The following is a 12325-nucleotide window of genomic DNA, read 5'->3' as shown; positions in this document are numbered from 1 at the left end:
AGTTACCTTACGTGAAAGCCTTGAGGTCTGTGAGCTAGACAGCCAGGTGTGCAAAGGAAGCGATAACTGGCAGCCCCAGAGTTTCAGGCCTTTTCAATGAGAGGTGGCCACTCCATAGTCCCTACAATGCCACAAGTGTCTCGTGACTCCTTCAAGCAAGGAAGGAGTCCTGAAAGCAGCTTCTGACCTCCCTCTCTCTCTGATGGAAATACCCAGGGGCTTCAGCCACAGTCGAGCAAGTGACTGTAGCAATCCATAATGCCTCTAGATCACTTTTGCTGGTTATTTTCCTCACACGGTGTTGGAAATGTTCACTGAAATAATCCATGTAAAGTACTCAGCACAGTCCCTAAGCACTTAAAATACAAACTATTAGTATTCAGCAGCTGAGAGAATCTTTTCACGAGTCCTAAGCACTGCGACTGCAAAAGTCATCAGGAAGTCTTTGACTTCCAACAAGACCCAAGCCTCCCCATTTAACTCTGCAATAAATAAACACACTGTCTTCCGAAGCACATTTCAAACAAACTAGAAGCTACAGCTTCCGTATTTCTTATGTTTGTCATCATTTCAAAATTAAGCTGGCCTAATCAGACCCCAAGTATAACTGCACACTTTCAGCGTAGAGAGCTAGACTTTAAACACCCTTTCCAAATTCAGCCCATTTTTCCTTTGTTTCCTCCTGATAGCGGGACCCTGGCTGACCTGCTAGCACTGGAATTCACGTACCACAGTCGGAGGGTCATTCCATTCTTCATAGGAGATGGCAGCATATGGATAGATCCGGTCATTGATAATCTGCAGGGTGGCCAGGGCAATGGCTTTAATTGACTGGAAGTATGCTTCCCAGAACCACCGTGCCTGTAAAGAAAACACTGTAATAAGTAAGCAAGCAAGTGAGACAGAGGAGAACTAGATGCTCTATCACACCATCTGGGTCTGGGCAATTCCTTTATTCCCCAAAAGCGGGGAGCCTATGGCACCCACTCCCTGCTGCTCACGCCAGATCCCTCTCAAGTGTGCATTTGCCAAATGCAGTCAAAACAGAACGTGAACAAGGAAAGTGCATAGTGGATTCAATTTGGATGCAAGAGAAATTATGTGATGATGAAAATATCATGGTCTTACCAAAGCAAGTTTTTATAGTCTTATTTTAAGATATAACATAAAGTGTACAACTCTTAACTGTACAGCTCAGTGAATTTTTACGTATGTACGTATGCTTATAACTACTGCCAAGATAAAGATATAGAACATTCCAGCACCCCAGAAGAGTCCTTTATGCTGCTCCCCAGTCCGTGTCTCACCCCTCGAAGAGTGAACCATTCTCCTGCTTTCTATTGCGCCCACTACTGAATTTCACGTAAATGGAATCAAAACAATTTGTACTCTTTTCTGACTTCTTTTGCTCAACACTCATAATATTTAAATCAGGTTTTGGTACCAAGGTTATGCTGGCCTCATGAAAAGTGTTCCTTCTTTTTCTATTCCTTGGGAAATTTTATGCAAGATTGGCATTATTTCTTCCTTGAAAGGTTTAGAATTCATCAAAAAAGCCATCTGGCCTAGGCATTCCCTGGTGTGTGAAGGTTTTAAATCGTGGATTAAAGGTTTTAAATCATAGACACAGGATTATGCACATATCTTTGCGTGTGTGTCAGTTTTGTAAGTAGTATTTTTCAAGGAATAGAAATTGTTAAATTTATTAGACTAAAACTGTGTTAATGTCTGTTTAATGCCTACAGAATCCGTAGTAATACACTTTTCATTATTGATATTGATAAACCTGATTTTTTCTTTGTACTTCATCAGTCTTACTAGAGGTTTATCAATTTTATCAGACTTTTCAAGAAAACATTTTTTGGTTTTCGTTTTCTTTATTATATATTTTTTCTCCATTTTATTCCTAACTGATATTGTTTTCATTATTTCCTTCTATTTTGCGAGACTTTAATTCATCTCGCTTTTAGTTTCTTGAGACTGAAGTTTAGGTATCTGATTTGTCTTTGTTTCCAATATATGCATTAAAAGCTATAAATTTACCTCTGTGCACTATTTTAAATGCACTCCACACATTTATATATTTTCATTATAATTTAGGTGAAAAATTGTCTAATTTCTATTGTGATATCTTCTTTGACTCATGGGTCATTTTTGAAGTATATTGTTTAATTTCTAAACATTTGGGGAATTTCTATTTATGTGTTACTGATTTGTACTTTGCACAAATACGGTCAGAGAACATACGTGTTATTTCAACACTTTGCAATTTATTTAAACTTGATTTATGGCCCAAAACATTGTTCATTCTTGTAAATAATCCACGTGCCTTTTTAAAAAAGTGTAATCTGCAGTTGATGAGTGTAATGTTCTATATTGTCAAGTAGAGTAAGTTGATTATTAGTGCTGTTTAAATATTCTATATCCTTACTGATTTCTGCCTGTGTGTGCATGTACATATATGTATGCATGTGTGTTTATTGCCACACTTTTAAACTTTCAAGTTTGTGTCCTCAAGGCTTATCTCAAGATTGTCTCCTGTAAAAAGAATGTAAGTGGATTTTAATACTTTATTCCATCTAAAAATCTTTGGCTTCCAATTGCACATACAGTCCCATTTACACTTGATGTGATTATTGATATGGCTGAGTTTAAGGATGTGATCATTTGATTTGTTTCATTTGTTCTTTGTTCATTTCTCCTTTCTTGCCTTTTGAATTGATCAAACAAATTTTATTATCCCATGTTTTTCTTCTTCATTAGCTTGCTAGTTTTTCAGTCTTCTGTTATTCTTTTAGTAGCTATCCTAGCAATTAAAGCATCATTGATTTATGATATTATACTTCAAATTAGTCATTGTACAATTTACCAAACAATATAAGAACTTCTCTTTATCCTCTCCCATTTGTTGTGTTATTAGTGCCAAATATTTTTCTTCTATATATTTTAAATCGCACAAGACATCACTATTATTGATTTTAAAAGTAAATTTCCATTTATATTTACTTGTATGGTTTCCCTTTCTGGTATTCTACATTTCTTCGTGCATATCTGAGCTTCCATCTCAAATTATCTTCCTGCTGCTTGAAGAACTTGTTTTTGTTTCAGGTCAGCTGATAGCAAATTCTCTCAGTTTTTGTTTGTTTGAAAGTTTCTTTTTTCCCCACATTTGTTTTGGAAGGATATACATATTTGCTGGGTAAAGAATACTAGGCTAGCAATCTTTTCCCCAGCATATCCAAGATACAATTTCATTATCTCTTGGCTTCATCCATTTTTTACTAATAAATCAGCTGTTGGCCTTACTGCTGCTCCTTTGAAGAGAACACGTCTTCTGTTTCTGACTGCATTTAAGCTTTCTCTGTGTTGGCTTACAGAAGTTTAACACGATGTGTCTAGGCACGGCTCTTTGCATTTATCTCAGTAAGGAGCACAGAGCTTCTTCAATCTGTGGTTTGATGTCTTTCATTGTTTTTAGAAACTCTCAGCCAACATTTCTTTAAATATTGGCTCTGTCACACTCTTTTTCTAGGACTCTAAATACACATATATGAAATGTTTTCACTGTGTCCCATATGTCTCTTATTCTCTTTTCTGTATTTTTTCTCTCTGTGCTCCCGTCTGGGTATTTTCTACCAATTTTCTCCATGGTCCAATAATCCTCTCTTCTTTTTTTGTGTGTCTAAACTGCTATTAAACCCATGTGTTGAATTCCTAATTTCAGTTCTTATATTTTTGTTCCAGAATTTCCATTTGCCTTTTTGAAAATATAGATCCCTTCTTCCATTTTATTAAACATTGTTCCTGACTGATAACTCCAATATCTGAATCACTGTAGGTCTCTTTCTACGATCTTTTTTTTCTCTTCATTTTGGTCGTTTGCTTTCAATTCCCAGCATGCCTCTTAAGTTTTCATTTGATGCCAGACATTCTGTACTAAAAATTGTAGAGGTTCTGGATGACCCAGATTATTTACCTCCTTAAGAGTGTAATGTATTCTCAGCGAAAGCAGTCAGACCACTTTAATCGTGTTAGTGGTTGGTTTTAAGTTTTGTTAGGGCCGATTTTTTTCAGCTTTCCCTTACTCTTAAGATGGGGCCCTTTGGATCCTTCGGTGAAAGCCTGGGTTATTTACCAGGACCCCTCCACTCCATTTCGGCAGCCCTTGAACACAACCTTTATCTCATCAGCACTATATATGGCAGCTGGAAGGTTTACATAGCTAGTGAGGCACCCAGCTGCTTCTTTCTGCAGGGATTCTTAGAGTCTTCTGATCACGTGCAGCTTGGAGGCTGGCAAACGCCTTAAGGGAAGACTGCGCATGCGCATTTTTTTCTTACTTTCCTGTGGTCCCCCTTTTCCTGGAATTCTGTCCTTTAAATTGCAGATACTTTCCTAGCTCCTAACTCCAATCTCTCAGCCCTGTGGTTTCTGCTGCTTTCTGCTCCGACTTCATTCCGTTCACGGTATTGTGAATTAGAACATAAACCTCAGTGAGCTTCCTTTCTCTCAGGAATCACAGTCCCTCAAGTACTGACTGTATCGGTTGCTTTTCAATGGCTCTAAACTGTTGTCTTATCTATTATAATAAGCCTTTGTACTTCTTTTTCTTTTATTGGCAAGAGGGTTACTTCAATACCAGCTACTCTGTCATAGTCCAATACAGCCTTCTGAAAGGAGATAGTTTCTTATCCAAGCAGAGATTAAACTCAGTTCCTACCAAAAGCAGGATGCTGGTCCACAGGACCTTCCCAGCTTTGTTCAGACTCAGGATTCCATTCAAAATCAGAGACTATTAGGGTTCACACAAGGTGGTAAACATATTGAAAATTTAACACGAGGAAACTGGAAGCATAACCAAAAGAGGTGCAGGAAAAAGATACTTTCTAGTCTAGACTTGTCAGCTTTGGTTCTGTTTGTTTGGGTAAGTTCCCTATTCATTAGTTAAAGCCCAGGATAACTTCCGAGTTATGGAACGACTATTCTTTCCACTAATTATATGAAAAAGGCAACAGCATCACAATGATTATTTCTGCTACTCAATGATAAGCTGAAACAGATTTAGCCTCCAAGGACATCTGACTTAAGCTGTCCTGCAGTTTCCCACATGGGTACAGCCTGGGGGCCTGCTGGCTGCCTGCCGCTGCCCTACTCACTCCAATCTCATTCCTGCTTAAATCCATGTTGCTGCTTTCCCTCCTGTCATCCAGCCAAAATATTTACAATTTACGAGGCCTGAAAGAATCTATCCTCTCTGGGAAACCTTAACTGATCACCCCAAATAACAAAAATCTCCCCCTACTATGAAATCCCACAGCACTTATAGCCTTTACCTCGTAGGTTATTTCTGTTATATACTGTTCTATAGTTATTTTACTGTTATTTCAGAGGATCACTTTTCTCTCTCCAGCTAGATTACGAGTTCCTTAGAGGTACAAATTGGCATTTTTTAAAATTAGCATCCTTGCGAATGTTAGAATGTTTTACCTGCTGCAAAGCACCTTTGTATCTATGATTGAATTTGCTCTTTATAACTAGCGTGTCCCTTATTTGGGACAGATACAAGTTTCACTTTACACGTGAGATACAAAGATGTTAAGTGGCAGAGTCACAACTCAAACCCATGAATCCTAACTCTAAATTCAGACCTTTTCCCTCTCCTTTCTAAAGAATTAAAGAGTACCAGCACAAGGTTGAATTTTAGGAAATGGTCCTTTTTCAAGAAACTGAAAGGTGTAAAAATTCACTAAGAAGCATAAACACACACATCCTGAATATTTACCTGCCTTTCTACCCAAATGAGTCCATCATCATATGTTCTTTTCTTTTAAATCAGATTCAAAACAACACTCAAACTTACGCATTTCAAAGCTTTATGTTTGCATTTAATCACAGTGGAGACAGCAGCCTTTGGGATTTATAGGAAACAGTGATTGGTAACAAATCCGCCTAGAATACCAGCCAAAGGCACAACTGTAGGACAGAGCCTCTAATTTAAGACGCCTCAAATCATTTCACCCTGTCCACCAAATTGCAAGTCACTGGGAAAGGAAGCAAACGTTGCCAATAATCATAGCTCAAGTGTCTCAGCCTGAGGATAAGCGAACTTCTCAGGCTTAATTGTTTCTGCAGGACCTCTGTAACACCTTGAAGTGCTTAGGAGGTATTATAATTCACAGCCCTCCAGGATGCACTGTCAGCCACTTGTTGGCAGAGGAAGGAGTTTTCAGCTACACTGGCATACTCGAAAGCACCACTGTTCTCATCCAGTGAGCAAATGCAAAAGCTTTATTATGTTTGGGGTTTTCTTCCCCCCCGAAAACATGGGCCACATTTATCTCTATCTCAAAGTTTAAATGACGGATTCTTCAGCAGCTATGCAAATTCCCCAGTCACCAGACACTGTGGAAGCTACACAGTTGAAGAGTTAAGTCACATGTGAATTGGTCACACCAAAAGAACGGGGGAAGAAAGCGTTTAACTTTTCATTAAATCGATACCATCATAATTGTACAAAACATGCAGGTTTCCAAGCACAAAAAACGATAAGGTCCCTATGACGCTTTCAAACATGAGAATACTAAAGCTCCTAAAGGACAAGGACGGGGCCAACTTAAAACTGTCACAAGCACATAGGGACTTCCAATGGAAATTGCTAGTTCAGTTTGTATACCAATTAAATCTGCTTAATTTCCTGGATTTTCAGTAACATAAAGCCAACAGGATTAGCAATAACAAGGGTTTAAAGGGAGCCAGTGTGGCACAGTAGAAAGAGCCACGGCTCTGAGGATCTGGCCCAATTTTAAGGTCCTTAACCTCTCTGTCTTCTGAATCTGTAAGATGGAGGTCATCCCACCTGTCATATGAAGCTGCGAGGATTCAATGAGATGAGGTTTATAAAACTCCCTGCTCAGTGCTAGTGCAGAATACAAGATCAGAAAATGTCAGCTATCTCCTCAACACTTTCATCCATCCTGTCCCCTGGGGGTCTTTGTCACTTACGTTACCGTACCGTGGAGACTTTTTGGGGTGGGAATGGAGGAAGGGGCAGAGGAGGGATAGAATGGGATCCCACTGTCACACTCCATCCATTTCAATTCTTGAAGACGCTAAAGAAATCCAACTGGTCAGAGAATAGCTAGAAATAATAAAAATACATCAAATGGGAGTGTGACAGAACTCTATAATGACAAGTACAGCAACCAATAACACGTGCCTTCCAGTTTCATCTCTAAGCTTCCAAGGAACAGGATAGTACTTCTTCAGAAACCACGAGCGTGGGAATACATCTGGTTTTGCTCACACTGAATTCCCAGCTTCTAGCACCAGTGCCTGTCAAACAGGAGGCAGTCAAACATTTGTTGAAAGAACAAATCCACCTAACAGCACTGCCTCATGGGCACAACGCAGCACAGGCACCACTGGCATCTCACAAAACTTTCCAAACCTTCTAAGTTCCATTGCATGAGGTTAAAGGGGCAAATCATCATTTAATAACAATGACTTGTATCTTCTACACAGAATTTTAAAAGCTGAAAGATGGGAGAAGTGGATTTGAGGGAGAAAAACCAAATTTCAAAGGGCGACGAGCTCCTCCAGGAGCGATGGGACACACAAATTATTTCAGCTTTGAAAACAGCACAGAAGGAAGAGTTGGCTGCCATAAAAGCAGCCAAAGAAAACAGCTGAATTTTAACAAGTTCTTAAAACTGCGTATGGGGCTAACAGAACAGTTTGGAATCTCCAGGCACAAGGGGAGTCGGCATTCACTAGCAAGCTCTTTTCTGCTGGATGTTCTTGAGAAAGATTAGGGTAAGGAAGGAACCCAAAGAGAGACCCCCTCAACAGCACACAGGCACGAAGCTTTGCACACTTCTCTGACTTGTTTTTCATCCAAAGCAAAAGCCTTAAACTGCTGGGGGAGCAGCAGAAAATCCTCCCATCCCCAAGATCCAGCCACAGACCCACGGCCTCTGGGAGGAGTGGAAAGGCTGCCTGCCTCTGGGGAGGGTGGAAGCAAAAGCCTCTCCTCCTAAGGGAGAGGCAGGAAACTCTGGCGCCTGCACCCTAAGCCTCGCACTGGGCAGGACACCCTCCCACGGGCAATCCCAGACAAAGGCACACAGCCCTGCCCTGTGGGAGGAGCAGAAGCAAAAGGCATCAGTCCCTGGAAGACAAGCAAGAGAAGTACTCAGGTCGGGCTCCTGCACTGACACAAATCAGAGGTCAGCTACCACTAAGGGAGGGGCAGGAAACTCTTTCCAACTCAAGACCCCTCACAGATAAAGAGCAGAATACAGCTGCCCCAGGGAGAAGGAGCAGGAACTCGGAGAAAGCCCCACCTCCAAGGCCCCAGCAAATGGGCCTGCCTGAGACTGAGGCTGGACCAGGGGAATGGAGAATGCCACTGCCCCCACCTAGAGCCTAGCACCACATACAAGTGATGAAAAGCCTGCCGCTGATGGGGAAAGGCCTGCAAGCAGAGGGTGAGGTGGGCACTCTGAGAAAGACCTCAGGCCCTTGGGCCCCAAGCTGTAACAGTAACACAGTAACAGCCGCTGACGACTAGTAGCATCTGAAGCGTGTGGTGTGCTGAGGTAAGTCTAGCAACAGAAAAATCCAAGCCCACCCCAACTGCCAACCAGATGGAGTCAACCTCCCGTACAAACGGCCTGACAGAAGAAGAGGTTTGCCCATTTCTAAACATGACATGGACCTCAGTCTCTTTTGTGTTTCTACACAGAATGTCCATCATTCAATCAAAATTTACCCGGGGTGGGTGGAGGGGGGAGGAGAGGAAACAACCCACTGTCATAATATAAAGCTGTCAACAGAACCAGACCCAAAGATGACCAACATGTTAGAACTCTCAGACAGGAACCTTAAAATAACCATAATTAATATGTTAAAGAAGTTAGTGAAAAAGGTAAACAACTGGCACGAACAGATGGGAATTTTCAGTAGAGATAGAAACTTAAAAAATAGTCAAATGAAAATGCTGGAGATAAAAACAACATAGTATCATAATATGAAGAATTCCTTCAACAGGCTTATACAACATATAGCAGAGGAAAACAACAGTGAACTTGGAAATAGAAAAAGAAATTATCCAAACTGAAAGGCAAAGAGAAAAGACAGTGAAAGAAAACAGAACAGGGCATCCAAGAACTGCAGGGCAATATGGAATGTTCTAACACACCTGAATTGGGGTGGGAAACAAGGCAACAGATATATAAAGAAGTAATGGCTAAGAATTTTCCAAAATTAATGGAAAAACCGCAAAACACAGACTCAAGAAGCTCAGAGAACCAGGACAGATAAATAAAGCGGTTCACCTTCTCCCTCAAAAAGTTTAAAAACCAGCTGCACCATTAAAGATGCAGACGTGGTCCTGCCTCTGAGCAACCTCGTAGATTCAAGAGATCTGAGCGATAGGAAATTTTCTCTTAATGCACTAACGCTGACAGAACCATTTATTTCAGGCGAAGGGCTGGAAAATATTTCCACACCTCATGGATTAATTTTTCAAAGCTGTGTCTGAAGATGAATCTGAAACTTCCAAAGGGATTCCAAGCCTTTTCAAACACATGTACAAAAGGCGTGTTACGTCCTTTTCCTTTGTCTGCTGTGACAAAATGAAACCGGAAAGCATCCCTGCCCTTCCAAAGCCTCCTCAGGGTTCCACTGGGTTGTGTCCTCATGACCCTGCTGTAAAGGTGGGTGTGCAAGAGCAGGGAGACCAGTGCCCTTCACAGGTAACTTCACCACAGCCTGCAGGTAGCAGAAACAGGCTCTAAGAATCTCTGCCCAAGGCTGAAACACCCAGTGGTGGGGTCAAATTATATAACCCAAGCAAACTGATATCCAGTTGAGAATTAATGCCAAGCAAGACTGCTTCTGTTTATTCTTTTGCTTACTCAATTTTTATACACATACAATTACATGGCAACTTAATATTAGGGAAAAGAATATCAGCAAAACCCCTCAGAGGCACTTCTCATGGGCCAAAAGTTTTATAAAACTGTACTATGCCAATGTTACTAGTTTTTCTGGAGGAGTCAAGTTCACATCACAAACATTTGGTACACCTTTACTCAAGGATTCAATAAACAAAAGTAGAATTTACCCTTCTTTAAAATAAAAAGGGATTTCTGAAATAAAACAGGTTCATATACCTGGGATGTATCAGCACACTATTTTTTCCCTTAAAATATTTATTCTGTTAATTTAGTTACATTTCAAATACCTTACTACATAAAACATAAAAGTACTTTGATCACTCCCTTGCTCCTGAAGCTGTTTCATTTGTCCTCTCCACACGTATCCTCCATCTAAGTACTTGGTACCCCTGGAGGTACTTGTCCATCATACAGTACAGTTTCCCCAGCCTCACTATCTCAATCATTTGAACATGGCACTTTAGGAACACACATATATCACACCCACTGGACTTTTACACAAAACCACAGACATCTGTTCACATAAGAGTAGCAGAGTCCATTTCACAATTTTTGGGTGAGTATAAATATATACTTCTTTATTTGGTGGCCACATAAAGTTGGAACTGCTTTCTTTTTAACTTTTTATTTAAAAACAATTTTAGACTTCAGGAACAGTTGCACTGGTGGTACAGAGAGCCCCCAAATCCCCTCATCCAAAGCCCCCCCAACATTGGCGTTAACATCTTGTGTCACGTGGTACAACGAATAAAGCGAAGAAGTTAACATTTAGTTAATTCTATTAACTAAATGACTTTTTTTCCTTTTCGGGTTGTCTCAGCGTTCTTCCAAGGTCTTTTTTCTGTTCCAGGATCTAATCCAGTACACTGTGTTGCATTTAGTCATCAAGTCTCCTTAGTCTCCTCTAATCTGTGACAGTTTCTCAGTCTTTCCTTGTCTTGCATGACCTTGACATTTGAATAGTACTGGTCAGGAATTTTGTAAAATGTTCCTCAATTTGGGTTGGTCTGATGTTTTCTAATTATTGGACGGAGGTTATGGATCTTGGAGAATACTACAGAGGTGATGTACCCTTCTCTTCATACCCCACCAGAGGATACAGATCAACACTACTTATTACAGGTGAAGTTAACCTTGAACATCTGGTTACGGTGGGGTCTGTCAGGTTTCTCCTGACAGTTCCCATTCCATACTCTGTCCATTAGAAGCAAGTCACCATGTTTAGTCCATATGCAAGGGGAATATACTGTATTTCCCCGAAAATAAGAGTGGGTCTTATATTAATTTTTGCTCCAGAAGACACATTAGGGCGTATTTTCAGGGCATGTCTTATATTTTCATGTACAATAATCTACAGTTATTCAAATACAGTCATGTCATCTTCTGCAACATCGTCATAACATGCTAAATGCGTCCGTCTGGCTGACGATCTTTAACTGGGGCTTATTTTCAGGGAAACACGTTAATTAAGTTCCACCTCCTAGATGAACAAGTACCAAAAAATTTAGTACACTAATTTTAGTATACTTTGAAAGGAATAAAAACTATGAAATTGTATTTACTGAATATCATGATTTTTTTAAACCTAATTTATGTACATATAGTATGGTATTCTACTAAAATCCTTAAATCTATGGGGATTTGTGGCTGGTAGAAAATATTAAAACATTTTCTTTCTTCATTAGTAATTTCATTAAAATGAAAAATCTGACATTTGCCTTAAATGTTAAGTTAAAGCCTGATAACATATTTCATCTATTTAAAAGAGAAAAGTATATAGCCACTTTTTATTTAAAATCTTAGAGGTGAAATTTACTGAGCCCTCAAATATTTCTAAAATCTCAGTTGCTTCTAGTCTCATACTTTAACTTTACTCTGATATAGACACAGACTTACTATATAAAAATAAAGTATCCAATTTGATAATCTTGAAAAGCAAGAAATAAGCCTAAGAAAATTAGAATAAGAAAACAGAAAAAAAACAGCAATTTGAAAATAAATCCAAGAGCTTTCCATAGATTGGCTATTAAGAAAATCCTTGACAATCAACTAAAAATCTAAAACAGCTAAAATTAAATATTTGTAAAGTAGCCAGCTACAAAAATAACTTTTTAAATAAACAAAAACCCAAACTCTTCTATCCCAGCAATACCCAATGAGATTTTACATACACACAGATAGCCACACTCAAATACACACACACACACACACACACACACACACACAAGCATTAGTGGCAGAGCTCTTTCCCGTACCCCAACTTCCAGATTATTCTTAGTCCTGATAGATGTTAGCTGTATCCCCAACATTCATTATCTGTTTCTCTAATTCATTTGACCATTTTCATACAAACAGTCACATCAATT

The 12325-nt window shown here is 39.6% G+C and overlaps 1 protein-coding gene across 1 annotated transcript in view; it reads right to left on the bottom strand.

Moving 5' to 3' along the window:
• Positions 1 to 12325, bottom strand: part of EXT2 (exostosin glycosyltransferase 2) — a 124384-nt gene that overhangs the window by 62143 nt on the left and 49916 nt on the right. Inside the window, exon 8 of the mRNA XM_019746443.3 lies at positions 730 to 861. Within this exon, the coding sequence (XP_019602002.3) occupies positions 730 to 861 (132 nt within the window). The remainder of the gene's footprint in view (positions 1 to 729; positions 862 to 12325) is intronic.

Source organism: Rhinolophus sinicus, chromosome 14 (assembly GCF_057876585.1).
Source record: "Rhinolophus sinicus isolate RSI-liver-muscle chromosome 14, RSI-T2T, whole genome shotgun sequence".
Lineage (NCBI taxonomy): Eukaryota > Metazoa > Chordata > Mammalia > Chiroptera > Rhinolophidae > Rhinolophus > Rhinolophus sinicus.
This window is presented reverse-complemented; position numbering and strand designations above follow the sequence as displayed.